This window comes from Canis lupus, chromosome 28 (assembly GCF_011100685.1).
Source record: "Canis lupus familiaris isolate Mischka breed German Shepherd chromosome 28, alternate assembly UU_Cfam_GSD_1.0, whole genome shotgun sequence".
Lineage (NCBI taxonomy): Eukaryota > Metazoa > Chordata > Mammalia > Carnivora > Canidae > Canis > Canis lupus.
Window position 1 is genome coordinate 39,025,013 of NC_049249.1, and position 20,509 is coordinate 39,045,521.

A 20,509-nucleotide genomic window follows, 5' to 3' on the forward strand; every position below is an offset into this window, starting at 1 on the left:
ACCTACGGATGAGACAACGCTGCTGTAAGAGTCTCAAGGTTACTGTAGGGAATACTTCATAACCGAAGTGTGTTTTCCCCAAGGAGTTCTACTACCATTTGATTTAATTTTTAATTTTTACATTTTAATCAAAAATAGATCAAATGGTGGTGGTCTCTCCGGGGAAACATCCTTCAGATAGGAAGCCGGCCATGCGCCTTTTAAATATGTAAAGCTGCCATCTCCGTGCGAGCCACGGGCGGTGCCCGCTGCCGGCCGCCCCTGCCGTGGGCCGGGCGTGTTTCCAGGGGAGCGAGGCCGCGGGCAGCCCCACCTGCTCCAGCCCCGCTCGGAGCTTCACAGTGGACTCCAGGCGCGTTTGATCGGTGCGCCTCCGCCCCGCGTGGGGCCTCACATCTCCCTGAGAGCCAGTGACATCTCCCAGGGACAGTCCCCTTCCCTCTGCGGGGGGCGGTGTGGGGGACGCCGCTCAGGTGTTTGCTTCTTGATTGCAAGGAGAGGCACGCGCGTCCGTCTCCGGAGATGGCCACCTGGCTGGGCGCCACACGACTCTGCAGCCGCCCAGAAGCCTGCGGACACCTGGGGGGGCTCTGGGAGCAGCCACTGCGTGACCCCAGGGGATGCACTGTGTGCGTGCCGCAGCTTCTCTGCCTTGGCGTTCTCATCTGTAAAGTGGAGACAAGGCCGGGATGTGGCCGTGGTGTCGTCGTGGGGGCCGGGAGCCCATCAGAGCAACGTGCCAGAGAAGGACTGGCTGTGCACAAGTGCTCACGACTGTTACCTTGTGAATCTCATCCCTGTTGTATATGGAATAAAGGCAACCTGCTTCCTCTCATCCGAGTGTCAACTCAGGATGTCTGCGCGTCTGTCAAGGCACGGAGGTCCTGGGTGCTTGATGGGGAAGCAGCCTGGGGCCTCCAGAACCCCGGCCCTTCCAGAGGCTGCCTTGATGCCTCGACAGTGCCCACAGCTCCGCAGCCCGCAGTGTCTTTCTCAAGAACCTTGATCTCCCTCAGTGAGCAACCCAGGCGTCCAGGCCCTCCCACTGCAAAGCCAGCGCAGACCCCCACAGAGCTGGGGGAAGGGCCGCGGGGGAGGGAGAGGGAGGGAGAGGACCACACACTTCCTCTAACTCCTGTCCCTGCCTCCGCTGAGATGGCTGACGCTACGGCCACGTCACCCCGGCCCCGAGACATGCCTTCACGCACCCATATTACAACGCTGTGGCTTTGGCCTCGACCCCCAAGTCAGGGATGCTCCCCACCTCGAGGTCGTGTACATAGAGACCCACTGGAAGTATTTTTTCTGATTTAGCTCCAGGGGAAAAGGCAGTTTCTCCTAAAGAACAAGCGTGCTTCCTTTCCCCCGGCCGCCGGGACATGCATCAGACTGTCCTTCGGAGGCCAGAGAAGGTCGTCCTTGAGTCTGGTGGCCGGCTCTCTGGCCCCGCTGCCTCCTCTCCAGGCCAACATAGTTTGTGTCAATGCTGGAGGACAGTGGGGTAGGTACGGGCTGCGATGGCCGTGTCCCTCCCAGGCCCCACCAGCCCTCGGCCAGTGGCAGCAGGAGGCCCAGGGCGGGAGCCCCCTTCTCCCTGCTGTGCCCTGTCTTTGCTGCTTGCTTCATTCCCATGCGCGGAGTGTGCTGTCCAGGCCAGCGGTGACTCCCTAAGGGTGGTGGGCGACACAGCAGGCAGGTCCAGGTCTGCCCGCGTTGGGCCAGGGGGCCCTGCCCAGGGATCTGCTATTCCCCAGCCGCTGGAAGGAAGGTGCCCAGGCAGCCTGCAGTCGCTGCAGAGGCATTTGGCTCTCATGGTGGCCAAAGACCGACTGACCATCCTTCCCTTTCCTTCCCTTCCCTTCCCTTCCCTTCCCTTCCCTTCCCTTCCCTTCCCTTCCCTTCCCTTCCCTTCCCTTCCTTTCCTCCCTCCCTCCCTCCCTCTCCTCCTCTCCTCTCCTCTCCTCTCCTCTCCTCTCCTCTCCTCTCCTCTCCTCTCCTCTCCTCTCCTCTCCTCTCCTCTCCTCTCCTCTCCTCCTCCTTCCTTCCTTCCTTCCTTCCTTCCTTCCTTCCTTCCTTCCTTCCTTCCTTCCGCCTTCCCCCTCCTCCCTCCCTCCCTTAATATGTATCTGTTCATTTGAGAGAGACAGAGAGGGAACGAGCAGGGGAGGGGCAGAGGGAGCGAGAGGGAGAGGATCTCAGGCAGACTCCCAGCCAAGCGCGAAGCCAATGCCAGGTCCGATTCCATGGCCCCAAGATTGTGACCAGAGCCCAAACCAAGAGTCCGATGGCCAACGAGCTGAGCCCCCCTGGCACCCCAGAGACAGCTGCTGACTCAGCAGACATCGTTGGGGGGTGGGGGATTTGGGTTTTCTGCTGCTGGAGTGACAAGTCTTCAGGCGACACACAGTAAGCACCACTTGCAATTCTGGGAGTGAGAGCATTCCTCTGGCTGAGCCGAGTCTGGGATTTTTGACCTTGAGGGCATCTCTAAAATAACATTTAGAGAATCTGGGACACTTGGGTGGCTCAGTGGTTGGCCGTCTGCCTTTGGCTCAGGGTGTGATCTGGGATCGAGTCCCATATCGGGCTCCCTGCATGGAGCCTGCTTCTCCCTCTGCCTGGGTCTCTGCCTCTCTCTCTCTCTCTGTCTCTCATGAATAAATAAATAAAATCCTTAAAAAAAAAAAAACCCGAACATTTAGAGAATCTGAAAGTCATAAGAAATGCTTAAAATTTTAAATGAAAAATTCAGGTATTCGATTGTTTACTGTTCAGGGTCAAAGCTGAGAAAGAGGGAAACAGCAACACTTAGAAAGGGATGATCGATGATAAAATTAGGGGTGAGTTCAAATCTTGCGGCAGGTGTTCCGTACTTTTCTCAGCCTGCATGTATGGCTTTCACCCAGGAGAGGGTCATTCTAGACACAGGAGACACAGCTTAGGGCTGAGTTCAGGACCAGGGGCAGGTGGTGGACCCTGACCTGGAAAGATGCCTCCCGGGAAGCTGTGGGCACAGGGCCAAGGAGCAGGAAGGGGACCCTCGGGGCCCCCCACCCCCTCAGGATGCTCACACGCCTCACAGGGCCTGGCAGCCCAAGCACACCGCAGGCTTCATGGCAGCAGGAGCTCTCAAAACTCTCAAAGGTCATTAAAATCCGTTCAAACTGACCCTGCAGATGGGCACCAAACCCATCTGGGTGCCAGCACTGGGTACCACTGAGCAAAGCACCATCCCCGCCGTCCACTCAAGCCCAGTGCAAACCTTGCTCAGCTACACTATTCAGTTTTACGTTTGGCATTTTCTTGTCTCCAAAATGGGTAACAGTACCTGCCTCGGGGCCGTGGGGGGTCACGGAGCCACCAGCCTCCCCCAGGGCATCTGGGAGGAGCACCTGCGTGGATGGGCGTGGGGCAGTGCTAGGCTGAAGGCTGAGCCAGTGTGACTGGATACGGTGGCAACGGCACGGTGACCTTGTCATCATCGTTGAAATACAAAAGTCACGTCAGCCACCAAATAAAGGCAAAATATGGAAAAGAAAAAGGCAACCGTAATAAAGCTTTACAATGTGTTTTAAAGAAACTTGCAAACCAACACTTGACATTTTCTACCTCAAATAACATAGGGGACATCTGAATTCAGTCCACATAAGCTACCAAAGAAACAGGAGTTAGCACTCAGATTCCCTTTTAATAATTATTCTCAGAGAGTGTCTTCAACATAGAGAGCGTGCGGCAACCACGACGGTGTGAAGGCAGGCGGGAGCTGTGCAGCCCCTCGGCCAGGGGCAAGCCCTGCTCCAGCACCAACCTGCGCCCCGGCCCCAGCCAGGCACCCGCCTCCTTGTCTCCGGAGCGGGTGACCCTACCTGCCTCGGGGGACTGTGAGGGGACTCCCCCAGCTGCTGTGTGGAGGCGTCCAGGACGTGCATGGACAGAGCCAGCGTGGCCGTAATTACAGACCCTGGGTTGTACTACTAAGCCAGTGTGCTCCTTGTTCTAAGTTAATTTTGAAAGAACATCTTAAGAAATACCTAAAAGCAAAAGAAAAATACAGAGAATCACAACACGCACGTTCTCACCAGAATTAAGTGTTAATGCCGGGTTATATTTGTGTTAGATTTTTAAATTAGTTAATCATGACAGCAGCAGCTGAGGTTCCTTTAATCACGGGAACTCGTTCCCTGCTGTCCACCCTCTCTCTGCCTGGCCACCAGCATCCTCCTCACCCTACAGAACTTGCTTTGTCCTGACGTCTGCCAGGTCCAGGGGGAGAGAGGCCGAGGCAAGGGCACCTGTGCCAGGGAGAGCGGCCCGGCCCCTTGGGAGGAACCTGTGGGAATAGGGGCCGGGCGGGACGGGAGAAGCTGGTCCCAGGCAGCAGCAGGAGCTGTCAGGGCTGATCCCACAGGGAGCTGGGCGTGCAGCTCTGCAGTCTGAGCACCCACAGGTGAGCAGCAGCAGGAGCCGTCAGGGCCCATCCCATGGGGAGCTGGGCATGCAGCTCTGCAGTCTGAGCACCTGCAGGTGACTGCAGTCTGAGCATCTGTAGGTGAGGGGCAGCAGGAGCCGTCAGGGCCCATCCCACAGGGAGCTGGGCATGCAGCTCTGGCATCTGAGCACCAGCAGGTGAGGCACCGGGGCTCTGTGGACTGCACACAGGCCAGTTGTGGGCTCAAGCTCTGGGGGGAGGTGGGATACCGGCCACAGCCTCCCGACATTCGGGGCTTCCCCAGGACAGGTAGGGGAAAGACATAATGCCCCAGAGGAAGCGACCAGGGGCCGGAGCCCCAGGCCTGGCCTGGCCGCAGGGAGGCCAGCAGTGAGCGGCCTCAGGTCTGCCGGGTCTCATCAGGCGCAGGTAAATCCGGACACCACCCGTATTCTATTATGAGCATTCTTACGAGAATACAGGATTAAAGGAGGAGTTCAGACCAGGACGCTGGAGGATCAGAGGAGCCCCAACGGCCTCATGGAGAAATTAAGTATCAGTGGAGTATTTCAAAATTTTTGCAGTGACTTTGAGGAAAAAAATACACATCCTAAGAAGGTTTTCCAATCATGTCTGTTAACACCAGTCGGATGTTGGTGGACATCCTGTGTGTGATAAACAATTACCATCATATCTGAAAACCACATCTGGAGGCAAATTGTACGACCTTATCATCTATACGAATTGTCCCAAAATGTCACTTTTACCCAGAGGTTCTCAGACTAGTGTGGAGTGTGACTGCATGAAATACTGCTCAGCTGCCGCGGGACTTCTGGAGGCTGTGAAGGCCGTGGAGGCCACAGCTGCTGCTCTTGGGGCTTCTGGGGACACTGAGTCAGATCTTCTGGGTCTGGCCTCCATGTCCAGGATGGTGTTTTCCAGAAGACAACTCAGAACGCATGGGGGCTGCATGGGGGTCACATGGCAGCATTTCCACTTGTGTCAGGACTTCGCTGTGGAACGTGAGACTCAAGGGGACAGGGGACGGAGCCAGCCGTGGGGATCTGCGGTCTGCACGGGACAGCAGCCAACGTGGGCTTCTCTGGAGCCTGGACTCTGGGACCACAGGTCTCGAGCGCATCTATCAATTAGCTGGGATGCCAGTGAAACCGCGCTGTAAGTGGAACCATCTGGGGAGACAAAGGGTCCTTGTGAGAAGCCTCCCCCTGCTCTGTTGTCAGGGTGCTGCCCTAACCTCAAGGAGCTGCTGCCCCGGGAGCAGCAGAAAACCCTCGAGCGACCCTCCCCGCGGGGCAGCGCTATCTGGACCCAAAGGGAGAAGGAGCAGAGTGGTGCTGTAGCGACAGGTCAACTTTTGGGGGTTTTGTTTTGTTTTGTTTTCTGTAAATTTTATTGTGATAAGAACACCTAACGTGAGCTCTAGCCTCTCAGAGGCTCAAGTGTGCAATACAGTGTTGTTGGCCATTGTGCAGCGTGTTGGTTTTGTGCAGCTGGAGCCATACACCGAGCAACAACTCCTCACATCCGGCCACTTCATCCTTTGCTTCTAGGAGTCTAGTTTAGACCCCTCCCTCAGGCGGAATCGTGCGCTATTTGTCCTCTGCGACTGGCTTATTTCACTCAGCATAGTGTCTTCCAGGGCCTTCCATGCTGTCTGATAACGCAGGGCTTCCTTCTTACAGCTGAATAATATTACACTGTGGGTACAGACCACGTTTTCCTTACCCGTGTATCTGTTGGTGGACATTAAGACCCTTGGGAATAATACCGCTATCAACGTGGGAGTGCTAACATCCTTCACAGATCCTGACTTCAAATACCCAGGAGTGGAGTCGCCAAATCACATGGTAACTATATTTCTCATTTTTGGAGAAACCTCCGTACTGTTTTCCACGGCAGCCACACGAGTTCGGGTCCCCGCCAACAGCACAGAGGGGCTGCAATTGTTCCACGAAACCTGCCAACACTCAGTGTCTTGGTTTTTTACTAACAGCCATTCCAGCAGGTGTGGGGAGATCTCACCGTGGTTTGGGTTTGCACCTCCCTGATGGCGAGTGATGCTGAGCATCTTCTCCTGAGCCTGTTGAAGGCATCACGGTTCTCGACTACAAATGTACGTGCTGGCACACAGACCAGTGGGACAGGATAGAGAGCCAGACACAGACACATCCGCCGTCAAGGGGCGTCGACAGGGGCACCAAGAGCACACAACGGGAAAGTCTCTTCACCAAGGGGCGCTGGGGAGACTGGAGCCGCGTGCAGAGGAATGAAACGGCACCCCGTCTCACAGCACACAGCAATCGACCTACAGGTAAGGCCTGAAACCCAAACTTCCAGAAGAGAACATGGAGGAAAAGCATCATGACACTGGTTCCGGCAGTGACGTAGGTCACGGAGGCAGGACGCCAAAAGCACAGTGTGGGCACAGGGGGAAGGGACGCTGTGGGACGGCGGAAAAGATGTGTTTCTAATTCAAATTGACCATTAAGAGGCTTGTCAAGAATTTTATTTTTTTTTAAGGTTTTATTTGTTCATGAGAGACACAGAGAGAGTCAGAGACACAGGCAGAGGGAGAAGCAGGCTCCACACAGGGAGCCCGACGCGGGACTCGATCCCGGGCCCCAGGATCATGCCCTGGGCCAAAGGCAGTCGCTCAACCACTGAGACCCCCAGACATCCCAAGAATGTTTAAAAAAGAGACTTAGATCATCACTGAACTGGCTTTCCTGCAACACGAGTAAGTGGGTCTCACCAGAACACCAGAAAGACCGCTCTAATTGATGTGTACGTTTGCGGTTGATGGTTCCAACTTTTCTTGTCATTTTATTCTTTTTTATGAAGGTCTTGATTAAATGTGATTTAAGTTTGTATTTGTGTAACTATTTTCATGTAAGTAAATTCAGATGTCAGTAAACAAATCTGGTCTGTCCTGAATTTCGGCTAAAGAGTCACCGTGTATTTGCAGATGCACAATTAACCTTCCTGACCCGGGCAAGGCGCGCCGAGTGCCGGGGCTCCTGCTCCGGGAGGCAGGCGCTCCCCACGCCTCCAGAGCCCCCGACTCTCCTGTCTACCGGGAGGCTGGGAGCTTGGGTGCCGTCCTCGGAGGACGGGGGGTGTCTGGAGGCCCACACGGGCTCGGCTTGAAGCCGCAGTGACCCCACGGCCAGCAGGGACCCCGGGCACGTGGGGCAGCCACCGGAGGCGAAGCACAACTGTGCCTGTGACTCTGGAAGGAGATGTGAGCCCCAAAATCCACTGGAGGAAAGCGATGGTCAGCCAGAAGGCCCGCTGGGTCCGGGGGCGGCGGGAGGCACAAGCTCACCCTCTGCGGCCCGTCCCCCCCGCCCCGTCGGTGGGCCCCGCTACCTGCGGCCTCCGGTCAGGGACACACGCGGCCTCCACCCAGCAGCCCCGTGCCCGGCTGCCCAGAGCGGCTCCGTGAGTCAAGCCTACCTGCCACCCGGGCTGCACCTGACGCCACGCTGTCCTCCACGGGGGCTGGGCACTGAGGGGCTCGGTTGGGGACCGGATGCTGAGGTCATGACTGCTGAGGTCTGGACACAGATGGGCACCTCTGTGGGACTGAAGCTGCAGGCTCCGAGGGGCCTGAGCTGAAGGAAGTCCGGTGTCTGAGGAAGACTCCCAGCGGAGACGCAGCGTGAGGCCCAGAGCTCCAGACTGGACTCCCTGTCCTCCTTCGTTTGTCAGCTGGGCTGTCCCTGCGGTGATGGACAGACGGGCGACAGAGCCACACACGCTGCTGCTGCTGCTCCGAGACCTGCCCCCGCCACACGATTCATTCAATGCAGTTGTCCTGGCCGACACCGGGTCACTGCCCAGCGCTCTGCCATCCAGCGTCCCCTGACCCGGCCTGTAACTCGGCGGGAGGCCCGGGAGGGCCACCCCCTGCAGGACGGCTCTGCATGGCCGGGAGTGGAGCCTGTCCAAACGCCTGCCGGCGCCGTGTGCCCCCAAACGTGGGGATCGAAGACTCATCCCCAGCTCTCTGCGGCCACCTGCCCATGGAACCTAGGGCGGGGGGCGGGTGTCTGCGTCCCCAGATTATCCCCGGGTTTCCAGTGGCTGGAGGAAGAGAAGTGGAGAATGAGTGATGAGCATGTGGACCAGCCACTGCCGATGATCCTGGGAGGCGAGGGGAAGAACCGCCTCCACTTCGCACAAAGTCCTGGTAAGCCTTGACTGGATGGGTTTCTCACTGTGGCAAAATACACATGACCTAAACCGTGCTCTTTTTAAGCATCCACGTCAGTGGCATTAAGCATGCTCACGCTGTCGCGCAACTCTCACCGCCACACTCCCAAGAGCTGTTTTATCTTCTCAGGCTCTGGAAGTCTGTCCCCATGGAGCCCCCCCTCCCCCGGTGCCCTGCTGAGCCCCGCCAAGTCTGCGCGCACAGCCCTGCCCTCCTGCGGGCTGCAGAGCCACGAGCTCACGTGTGCACGCTGGCCAGAAATCCTCACCAAATTGGCATAAGGATTTGTAAAGAACCAGGCCACAAGTTTCTAAAGGTGCTTTAAAATGTGCACAGAAATCCCAAGTGCCAGTCCTGTGCAGAGGGCAGCCAGCCCGGGGCGAGGTCTGGCTGGTGCCCTGCACGCGGCCTGCCCTGCTGGGGAGGGGGCCCTGGCTGCTAGGCCCCGTTACTGACGTCCTGGGACTCAGGGCAGTGGACTCTGAGGCCCCGAGCATAGTCGTGCAGTCACGGTCACTACCGCCAGGCCGTCAGAGCATCTCACGTGCATCACTCCACCGCTCACTGCTCACAGTGGGTCCTGAAGCATTTTCCAGAAGAGGAAACCGAGGCCCAGGGTCAGTGCTGGGAGAAGCAGAGGAGTCCCAGGCGGGCACCTGCCCCCCACCCTGCAATCCTCCAGACACCACCACCCCCGGTAGTGGGTTTGAGGGCTGCCTCATCTGGCAAAGTTAACTATTCAAATTCTTCCAGAAAACTGGAGATACTTTCCACGTAGAAGCAGGGAGCTGTCTGCGCCTCCACAGAGGCCCCATGTGCTCACACTCTCAGGGACTCAGGGATGCCCAGGTTCTCAGAACGTGGTGGCCACATCTCGTGGGAGCTCATCGAAAGGCAGAACTCAGGGACCCGCCCAGAACTAGTGTTTGCATCTTAGTGAGACCCTCCCATCCCCGGGACCCACCTGTGGTTGGAGGAGCACGTTCCCCGGGGGCAGGTGCTGGGGTCTGAGAAGTCTGGTTTGCACAAGCCACTGTCTCCATCAGAAGGGTGAGGATAATCATTCCCTCCAAGGGTTTTAAATTGTTAAAAATGATCATTCGGTACACTTACATATGACGTCGCTAAGTACAGAGAAGCTTCCTTCTCATGGCATTTGGGGGAAAAAATGCACTATTCAGTTTTAAACAGCAAGATTCCAGGAAATGATCTGGAATCACTTATAATCAGAAAATGTAATGGAAAAAAGATAACCTAGGATTGAGCTGCGAGTACTAACAAAACAAAAACCAAAAACAGAAAGAAAAGGAAGCCCTTATATATAAAGGAAGCCCTTATATGTAAGAAGTGTTTATCGTAGCAAAATACTCCGTGTCTCTGAGTGGTTAAGTCTCAGTGCTGGAAAGCAACTGCTTATCCTGCAATTAATCAGTAAATTCAGCAGAAATCCAATTGATATCTCACGTGGCTTTTATTTTTGAAATCTGATAAAATGATTCTGACGTTGGTTTGGATGAATAAGCCTGTGAGAAAAGCCAGGAGCATTCTGACAAAAAACCGAGGACGATGGAGAAGTAGCCCGTCCACACCAGAACATGCACTGGGCCTAGACCCCAACTTTCCACTTTTCTGCATGTGTTATGTTTTAATAAAAAAAGCCACACACATGCATGCACCCCCCACACATACACGTGTGCACACACACACAGGCACACGCAGTGCTACAGCCACCAGATGAGAAAGATCAAAGAACAGAAGAGAAAGCACAGAAGCAATCCCATATATGGTAGACATGGAATTTACAATCAATCAGTGGAGAAAAATGTGGTTAGAATAACTGGCTAATATCTGGGGAAGAAATCAAGCTGAATGTATCATCCTTTGCCCCCCAAAATTTTTAGCTAGAGCAGTTTTTAATTTTTAAGATTTTATTTATTTATTCATGAGAGACACGGAGAAAGAGGCAGAGACCCAGGCAGAGGGAGAAGCAGGGTCCCTGCGGGGAGCCCCACGTGGAACTCAATCCCAGGACCCTGGGATCATGACCTGACCTGAAGGCAGACGTTCAACCACTGAGCTACCCAGGCGCCCCTACCTAGAGCAGTTTTAAATGTTAAGAATGAAATAAAAATCTTGCAAAGTTGTAGATGCATAGCGACATATCAATTCAAATAATGTACAGAATTTGGGGGAAAGAGGGCCTTTCTTGAGTGACTCTCAGGCTAGAAACCAGAGAAAAAGAGGCTGACAGACATGACAGGTAATCCTCCATGTGGCCACGGGTACCATAAGCATCGCTGATGGTAAATAAAAATTATAAAGTGGGAAAAATATTTGTAACATATGAGAGAAAAACAGACTTACTAGCCTTCATATATAAAGAAGTCTTATAAATAAATAACAAAAAGATGCAGGCTCCAATAGAAAAGTGGGAAGACGGGAAGTACACAAAAGATACGTACCCAGCCAATAAATGTACCAGAAATGGGCTGCAGGACACCCAGATTAAAAGAATGAAAAGTCAGCGGCAAAGATCAGAAAGCCAAGGATCAAAAAAGAACTTTTCCCCAAAAAACAAAATCGAATCTGATCAAGCTTTCAGATCAACTACCAACTTACAGGATATACAGCGGTCAGAAGAGTAGGTAAAACATGAGACACGATCAGCACAATCTTGACACAAACTCTACACACAAACCAGTTTCTTGAAAGCACAATCAAGGGGGGTAAACAGAAGGGAGATGCTTGATCAGAAGACACCGAACTCATCAACTCGCCGGATGGGTAGACCTTATTTGGATCCCAATTTGTACAAGTCGTAAAAAAACAAACTGAACCAAACCAAACCAATCATTTATGAAACTGCAAAAGCATGCAGAGCTTTAACCAGAGCCTAGAGACTAGAGCACACGGAAATAAGCACGGTGACCCGACGTTACGTGTGGGACCTGCTTCCGGGGCGTGGAGGGGGTGGGCGGCCGAGCCGGCCCTGGGCTGAGCCGGAGTCAGCACTGTTTCTTCTGCTGACTTTCAGACGTGTTCATAATGTTCCAAGTTTAAAAAAAGAACAGAGTAGACTCTTCCGAGTGTTAGTGAAAGAGAAGGGACGTGGGCTGTTGGGAGCAACGTCCTGGAGGGCAGACAACCAGAATGTACCCTCTGTCTCACTGAAAGTTCTCTTGTGGAAATAATTGAAAAACTTTCTGGAAACGTGTAAGAATGATTATCCAGTAATTTTTGTAAAAAGCAAGTAGATAGATGAGCAGTAAACGGATGGAGGAATGAGGAGCAGCGACACACACGTTCCGTGGGGACCGGACGGGGCGCTGGGGCATTTCTGCTCAAGGGGACGATCTGCAGCCGTTGGAAGGAGGGGACCTCGTACACATTCACACCAAGAAAACATGCACATGACGTTCACACCAAAAAGTACACGTCTATGGACGTACACGTTTACGGAGCCGGTGTTACAGGGACGGACATGGAACTGCCACCGTCAGTGGCGAGACTGGGATGACAGGGTTCTGGGGATTTCCATATTTGTATTTCATTTTCAGTGATGGATAATTTTTCCTGTACTAAGCATGGTCTGAGGCATAACTTTAAATGTTTCAGAAAGAAAATTGTAAATATATCTTTAAAGGAGGCAAAACATTTCAAATAATGTTACCATCTCTTCCTTAACCACTTAACCATGCTTTTGAGTTCTCTGAAGTGGGCGTTTTAGAATTTCTCAGTGTCGAAGCCACCATAAACCCATTTCGTGAAAGGATAAGAGGGACGTGGTCATGTTTTGTCCCTGCACCAAATACAAACAACGGCGGATTGTGGGTTAAAGGACAAACCGAAAGGTTGTGTAACGGCAGCACGCACACACAAACACGAGCCCGCTTCCTCGGGGTGCGAGGGCAGCTCTCTCCCTCCTCTTTTGACAAGTAAACACCGATGAAGCCCTTTAAAGGGATGAGCACATTTCGTGGGCGGCCTTCGAGCCTGCCACGCTGGGTGTCCTGGCCTGGCCTTCACCTTGAAGACAGAAAAGACGTCCCCACACTTACCTACAGACTTTATAAACCACCTTTTCTGGCAAAATGGTAAGACGTGGTGTCGCAGCTGTCAAAACAATGGGCCTGGGCTCCAGGGCGGACTACCTGCCACTACCCCACGCGACGTTCTCCTGCAACGAGCAGGGGGGCCCCTACTGTCACACCGCAGCAGGCCACACGGGCCCACAGCCACCACCTGCTTCCCTGTCTCCGCTTCCCATGTCTTCTACAGCGAACAAGCATCACTCGTATAGTCATGAAACGGCCAAGCAAACAAGAAGTTTTACCTGGACACTGATTTCCCTCAGAGGCTCCAAGCTGCAGGGCCCAGGTGGACTGGGCAGGCGGGAGAGCTGAGGGTGAGGCCAAAGGCCGCCTTGGGGAGGCAAGGCAGGGGAGGCCGGCCGGGGGAGGCCAGGCTAGGATGGGCCCTGGGACGGGGACCCCGTGGTGGTCTAGTCTGTGACCCGGCCTGAGCAGACTCAACATGCTGAGCTAACACCGGAGCCGCACCTTGCGGGCACCCCGCCGACTCGCTCTTCCGTGAGCGTTCCCTCCCAGTCGGGGAACTGGAGGGATTCATGGGAAAGCTGCCGGTCCAGCATCACCCCACCATTGTCATTGTCCCTGCTGCTCTAAGCTTTCCTGTCCTCTGGCTTCCCAGAGGGGTGTCCGCTTTGGGGTTTGAGGGGTCGCGCACTGGGGCACAGGGGCGACCACCGAGGGTCACCCAGGCCATGCGTGCATGCCTCTCTCTGCTCCCAGCAAACCCTGTGGGCCATCACCCCCTCCCACAGACACCCTGGGGGACGTGAGCCTTGCACCCCATCTGGCTGGCTCTGCACGGGGTGCCTCCCACCAGGCAGGAAGGGGCAGGGGGCTTACTCTCCACGGAACAAGCTTTCTTCACCAAGTAGCCGCGGCGATGTGTGCGCTCGTTCCCCAGCACAACTAAGTAAACGTGCGGCCTCCTCCTCTCCCCGTGAATCTGGGCGAAACGGACGGGCTGACGCACAAAAAGGAATGCTGTGAATCTAAGAAGCTCTGCGCCCCCACGGTTTCTCTAAGAATTACGACGCGTCTCCTTTAGCAGAGAGGAGCACAAGAAAGCTCCCTGATGGCACCTGTTTCACGGCCACAGACCTCAGGCTCGCCGCTCCAGGCCTGGTCATCCTGGTGAGGACGGCTGGCTCATCCCCGGCAGTTGGTGACCTGACTCTGGGCCACAGGACTTGTGACCTCCCCGGATGCCGGAGGCAGTCTCCTCTTTCCTGCGACACAGCAGTGCCCTGTGATCCCGGATAATCCACAGCACAGCTGGTGTCGTACGGGTTTCCTCCCAACACCCGGTCTGCCCTTCTGCGCCACGTGAAGTCCCTCCATGACCACATGCCGTGACCGCTGGCGGGCTGGCCCTGCGGATGTCGGTGCTGAGGGACAGCCGCTGGCAGGGAACAGGCCATGGGCATGAGATGACCAGGCAGGGAGTGCAGGGCCTCTGCCCACCACCCTGGCCTTGGAAGGGTAAAGAGCCTGAGAGTGGAGCTGGAACCCAGTGATTTTGTGAGGACCGTGTCTGGTAAGTACTAGGACATCTCAGGAAGCCTTCAGATCCAGGGAAAGTGACACCCGTCTCCACAGTCAGATGATGCATTGAAAACCCAAGAAAAGTGAGAAATTTCAATTTTAATATAAAAGAGGCCCTGTGCCCGATAACTTCATTTGGGGAATTACACAGAACGGAATGGACACCAACATTTAGTAAAATTCAGTTTAAGATTATAGAGTATTTTAAATATAAAAATAAATCTTTTAATTAAAAATGAGCATATAAGGAGCCCTGGGTACAACCACAAAACTACTGGAGAGTCTGAAAGCAGAGCTACATCTGGATATGGTTCCATGAGCCACAGGGTTCTCTAACTTCATAGGAAATTTGACACTGAAATGTTCTTTAACTTTTACATGATGCAAATGATTTCCTTGTCAAGAAGATACATCTGAAGGGTGCAGCAGGTGCCAACAGTCCGAAGGCTCCTATGAGGTGATGGGGGTCCTCCTGGCTCTAGCGCGGTAGGCGATGGGATCTCCTGAACCGGTGATTCCAACAGGTGGGTGCCCAGGTCCATCTGTGAGATTGACACTTGTTGGCACATGGACGTCTTGAGACCCAAACTGGAACCTTCCAGCTTGCTCCTTAATGGTTCTCGGTGTGGTTAAGATGTCCCTACGATGATACAAAAATACATCGTGGGAATTAATTTATCGTGGCTGTCTGTTCACCCACATGAACGAAGTACTGCATTTAAGATGACAGGGCTACCACTTGTAAAGGATGTTTTATTTATGAAGTAAATACACATTTACAGACTATATATTAGCATGTAATAAAAGATATTTAAAGCACTTCCTACAGTGCCTGTTACATAGAACGTTCTCAATAAACATCATTTTTGTTCTCCCCTACAGTGCTATGAGAAAAAAAAAGAGTGAAAATATAATTTATATATTCATAAAACAGAATTTAAAAAGTACAATGTCTAAATATTGAACAGGGATCCATCACAAAGGCGCTGTAGTGGCCCCTCTCAGGGGGACCAGGCTCTGGAAATGACCCAGGTTTGTAAGCATCCAGGACTGCTGCCCACCTCACCTCATGCCTCCTCACCTTCACCCGCAGAAATAACTGGGAGGACCAGATGGCTAGGGGCGGACAGGTGGCCAGACGCTGTGCCACTGTGAAACGAGGTCTTGTCCGGCATGTAGAAACCGTTGTCCCACTTGGCCACAATCCCGGCAAAGAGCGGTGTGGATCTGTGGCCCAGTGGCAGGAGCCGGCAGGGGAGCCCTGCTCTCCAAGACCACATCATGATGCCAGCGGGCTGGTCCACGATGGTGTCCATTTCCTAGAAGGCAGTGCTGCCCTGAGCCATGGGGACCCAGCCTGAGAGACCTGGGACTGGTGAGCAGGAGGCAAGGTGGCACCCAGGCTTGTGAGCCCCCGTGTCACAAGGGTGGATCATACAGGTGGATTGGAAGGGGATGGTCTGGAGGCCGCTGATTCTCCCTGCTGAGGGGTCTGGAAGGCTTCACATAGGAGAGGACCAAGAATCTTTCAGGGTTGGGGAGGGCCTCCCAGGTAATAGGAACGGCAGGTCAGAATGTTCCAGAACTAGAGAAGTCATCTGGGATGAGGGAAGCCAGGGTTCACAGCACACACAGGCAGGGACAGGAGATCTGTCTGGAAGCTCAGGCTGTACCCTGATTGTGAATACAGGCAAGGATTCAACAGGCCTGTGTTTCCCAAAACAGTCCCAGAGATGCATGTGTAACAGGCATCCTTTACAAAAGGACGTTTTGCAAACACTGGATTGAACAAAATCAAACGAGTGTCTTTACCATGATTCTTGTTCTTTGATCATCTATGCATCAAATCTCCAAAAAGTGGGGAGGGGATGTAGCTTTTCCCAAACGTCTCTGGCCAGGAAGCTCCTGCCGTGAGACTCCAGGCAGAGGCACCCAATGAGACGCTCTGCTCCAGGCACAGGAAGTAGCAGATATGAGGTTAGAGCTGGCAAAGCTCCCTGTGAGATGCTGTGGGACAGGGAATGCAGCAGACGGGCTCAGGAGGCCAGACTCCAGAGGACGGGGCCTCTTTCTGGGGGACAGTGGATGGCCTGGTGGGAAGGGGACCAGACAATGCTCTTCATCGTCATCTTCTCCTCCTCCTCCTCCATCATCATCATCATCATCAACACTGTTGCCAACAGCACCACCACCATGTGGCTCATAAACTAAATTTTCTTTTTAAAAAGGCCTTTACTAGGGATCCCTGGGTGGCTCAGCAGTTTAGTGCCTGCCTTTGGCCCAGCATGCCATCCTGGAGTCCCGGGATCGAGTCCTGCACTGGGGTCCCGGCATGGAGCCTGCTTCTCCCTCCGCCTGTGTCTCTGCCTCTCTCTCTCTCGATCTATGTCTATCATGAATGAATAAATAAATAAATAAATAAATAAATAAATCTTAAAAAAATAAAATAAAAAGGTCTCTACTGGGGTGCCTGGGTGGCTCAGCAGTTGAAAGTCTGCCTTTGGCTCAGAGCAGGATCCCGGGGTCCTGGGATTGAGTCCCGCATGGGGCTCCCCGCAGGGAGCCTGCTTCTCTCTCTGGCTGGCCTCTGTGTCTCTCATGAATAAATAAGTAAAATCTTTAAAAAATAATAAATAAAAAGGTCTTCACTGAGAGGTCTCTGTCTGGCCCCACCCGCCCTCCTGTGGCGCAATGGGGTTATGTGAAGACGTGCTGGAGGCAGAACGGACCAGACTGGAAACAGTGAGACAGACAGAGCCACATCACTATGAAAACCCAGACCCAGGATCTTAAGCACAAAAGAACCTGCAGAACCTGCTCCTTTAAGCCTGTCAGCCAATGGCGGGTCAGGTTCCCACATCGTCCCATTCACTCTTCTAGACGCGTTCTAATTATCAAGGTCCCTTCTGCAGCACGGAGCCACAGTGACACCCGAAGAGGAGCCTATCCTGTCCCTGATCTAGAGGGAGGCTGTGGGGTCCAAGGACTCTGCAGTGTGACAGGTGGGGTCTGGGCGCTGACCGCGTCTCTGACTCAACAGGAGCCTTCCCCCAAGTCTCATGCTCACTGACGATGCCCTGTTGCCCCATCAGGCTGGAAAGTCATCTTGTAAGAAACAGTGGGAACACATGGCTTTTGATAAAATACAACTCTGACATTTTTCTACGATGAGAAAGACGTTTGTTAAAGACAGCTTTTCTTCATTTCTAATACTGTGATACAAGGGCCTCGGGCCCAGACGGTCCGCACGTGGACACAGCAGAAGGACAGTGTCAAAGCAGGAATCCTCTCGCCCGCAGAGAGACAGAAGCATCGTGTCGCATTCGAGGGATCCTGCAGATTACGGGCCGCCTTCCCGTCAAACACAGAAGTCAGAAGGCAGTGAGAGGGCTATTCAAAGTGCTGACCGACAATCCCTAGAGAGTTCTAGATCCAACCAAACTAGCCCCCAGAAACCAAGGCGCTCCTGAAACAGCCCGGGTACACAGACAGGCTGTCACTAGCGGACCCAGCTTGTGACAAATACCGGAGAGAATCCTGCAGGCTGATCTGAAAGGATACTGGACGGACCTGAGGAAGCCTAAGTCACATTTTTCTGAAAGTGCTAACTTGCCTTTTAATACAGTTCACCCTCTCCTTGGGATGGAACAGATTTTACTCTTCACGAAGCTTTTGCTCTGTTCTTCTAGTCAGCCGAGATGCGCTGCTCCTCTCATCCGGAAGAAATAACGTGAATGTGGTTTGTTTCCTAATTATTACCACTGAGTAAGAGTTCACCTTTCTCTCCCTCCATCCAAGCTACCTTACCAGTGAGCCCACCGCCTGGGGCCTCCTGCATCAGAGGGCCCCCTCTGGCTGTGCCTCTCCATGGGGTAAAGAATCCACAGGGCCAGTGGGATGTTCTGACCCTAAGCCCCTGTCCCCGTTCCAGAGCCTACTTCCTGGGCCCGGGCCAGCCTTTCTCCAGGTACATTCTCCTGAGGACAGACCACCCCACTCCTGCCCTACTCCAAGGGGTAGCTGCTTGTTGGAGAGGGTTATGTGAGGTGGGAGTGGGGATGACAAGGAGCCCGGACTGTCCTTTTAATGTGCTCAAGGCCCCATGTCATGCAGGACAGAGTCTGGGCTGTGCCCAGGAGCCAGCTTTCCCTCATCCCAGCAGATCCCAGCATGGAACTCCAAGAAATCCAAGAAGTCTGTATTTGAACTGGCCTTCCACCTTGCTATGAAGGCTTACTTGTCAGCCTGAGTCTGAAGGAGCTGTGGAGAGCAGGGCCCATATCAAGGGAAAGGGCACTGCATTGTAAAGATCACTCTTTTTGCCTCTGTTTCAGATTTTCCCATAGCTCGAAGGCTCTGGAACTTGCCCTAGCCTAACCGCTGTAAGACCCTTCCCGGGGGTGGGAGTGGACAACAGGAACAAAGCTCAGTACTGAGCAGTACTCAGCAATAGCTTGGAACGAGGAACTTGGAACAATAATGAGCACTTTATAATGTCTCCCACTGATTATCCTCGAAGGGATCAAGTTTGAGGAACACTCTGTTCAGACTGGGGGAAAGGATAAGTGGCTGGGACTGCAGTCAGGGGAGGTGGAGTCAGGCCAGGTGGCATCCCATAACCTTCCCCACTTCTGAGGCTGAGTGGTGCTCGTGCTGGGGAGGAAGATCTAGGGCTGCACCCAGGCTCGGGCCTGTGCTGGGAGCAGCTCCACCTGCCCCAAGCAGGCCAACCGACAGCGCTCACGCCCCAGATGCACGAGGATCACAGAGGAATACTGTTGAGCTTATTAAGACGACAAACAGGTCATTTTGAAAATAGGGGATACGGAGGAATGCGCGTTCTAGGAAAAGCCTTGAGTTCAAAACTAAAAAACAAACTGCACGCAGAGCTTTCCTGGACTTTAAAAGCAGGCACGGAGGACAGACGGTCCAAAATCCGGTTCCCAGATTGTTCTCTTACATTGCATTATCTCAAACTCCGGATGTGGGCTCTAGTGGAGGGCCACTGGCACTAGGAGCGGATGCTGGGGTCTCACGCAGGCTTCCCTGTGAGGAGCCTGAGGACTTTAAAGAACCTACTTACTGGGTGCTGCTGTCTTTTTAAATTTTTGTTTTAGTTTTTTCATTTTATACCTTTTGACCTCTCATTCCCTGCCTTTGGCATCCACCAATCTGCTCTCAGTATCTATGAGCTGCTTTTTCTTTTTTTAAATAAAAAAATTCCACATGTTAAAAAAAAAAAAAATTCCACATGTAAGTGGGATCGTATGAGAGGAATCTTTTTCTGACTTCTCTCACTCAGCGTCACGCCCTAAGCTTCATCCTTGTTGTTGCAGGATTTCATTCTCTTTATGGCCGAATAACATTCCACTATGTATATATACGACAGTTTCTTTATCCATTCATCCATCCTATGCTTGAGTGTTCATCTCCTATCCAGCAAGCGTGGCGAATAGTAGTTCTAGCACTATCTGTAGCTTTTCTTGGATTTTCTATGCAGATAATTATATCATCTGGAAATAAGTTTACTTCTTTCCTTTCCAATTTTTACACCATTGCTTCTTTTTCTTAACGTGCCAAAGGTCAGAGCATTATCCCTCCCTGGAGAGTCAGGAACCCAGCACACCCGCACACTCGTGCACTAAACAGAAGTGGCAACAGCAGGCAAACTTGTGTTTCCCTCTTCAACAGAAATGCTTCCACTAAATAGGACAAACCCTACGCCTCCCCAGGATAAACACTTCTATTTCTGGTTTGCGTAGTTTTCATTGTGAGTGGGATTTGGAGTAACTGGATGTTGTTTCTGCATCTATTTAGACAATCATTTGGTTTTTTTTTTTTCCTTTTACCAGTGTAGTAGTTTTTCTAACGTTAACTCATCCAGCTTTTTGATAACTTTCCCGATTCATCTGTTACTGGTCTGAGTCCACCTTGGTGGACATCCACATTTCCCGCGGGGGGGTGGGGTGTGGGGAGGGCTCCCACTGCACCGGCCATCCTACCCTATGCTTACCACAGCCAGCCCACGTGTTCACACAGGCACTGCCCCCCACCCCCTGACCACATCAAAGATGTCCTGCCACGGTCTTCTGGTGTCTGTTTTCACCAAGAGGTGTGCGGTGAAAGCATCATCCCCCCGCCCCCAGAACAATCCATTACGTCTCCCCAGCAGCCCCGCAGGACTTCCCCTGTATTGTCTTTCCACTTCCA

At 53.2% G+C, this 20,509-nt stretch overlaps 1 protein-coding gene across 11 annotated transcripts in view; it reads right to left on the reverse strand.

The window, feature by feature from the left end:
- Positions 1 to 20,509, reverse strand: part of C28H10orf143 (chromosome 28 C10orf143 homolog) — a 97,306-nt gene that overhangs the window by 46,568 nt on the left and 30,229 nt on the right. For 5 of the 11 annotated variants that reach the window (XR_005380783.1, XR_005380784.1, XR_005380785.1 and 2 more), the window contains one exon: positions 14,379 to 14,939. The exons of 2 other annotated variants lie outside the window; for them this stretch is intronic. Coding sequence is in view for 4 of the 9 variants with exons in the window: in XM_038579138.1 (XP_038435066.1) it covers positions 14,929 to 14,939; positions 15,381 to 15,618 (249 nt within the window). In the remaining 5 variants the exon portion in view is untranslated. Of the gene's footprint in view, positions 1 to 14,378; positions 14,940 to 15,380; positions 15,619 to 20,509 lie in introns of those variants that run through there. 4 more of the 11 variants (XM_038579138.1, XM_038579137.1, XM_038579136.1 and 1 more) reach the window with 1 other exon arrangement.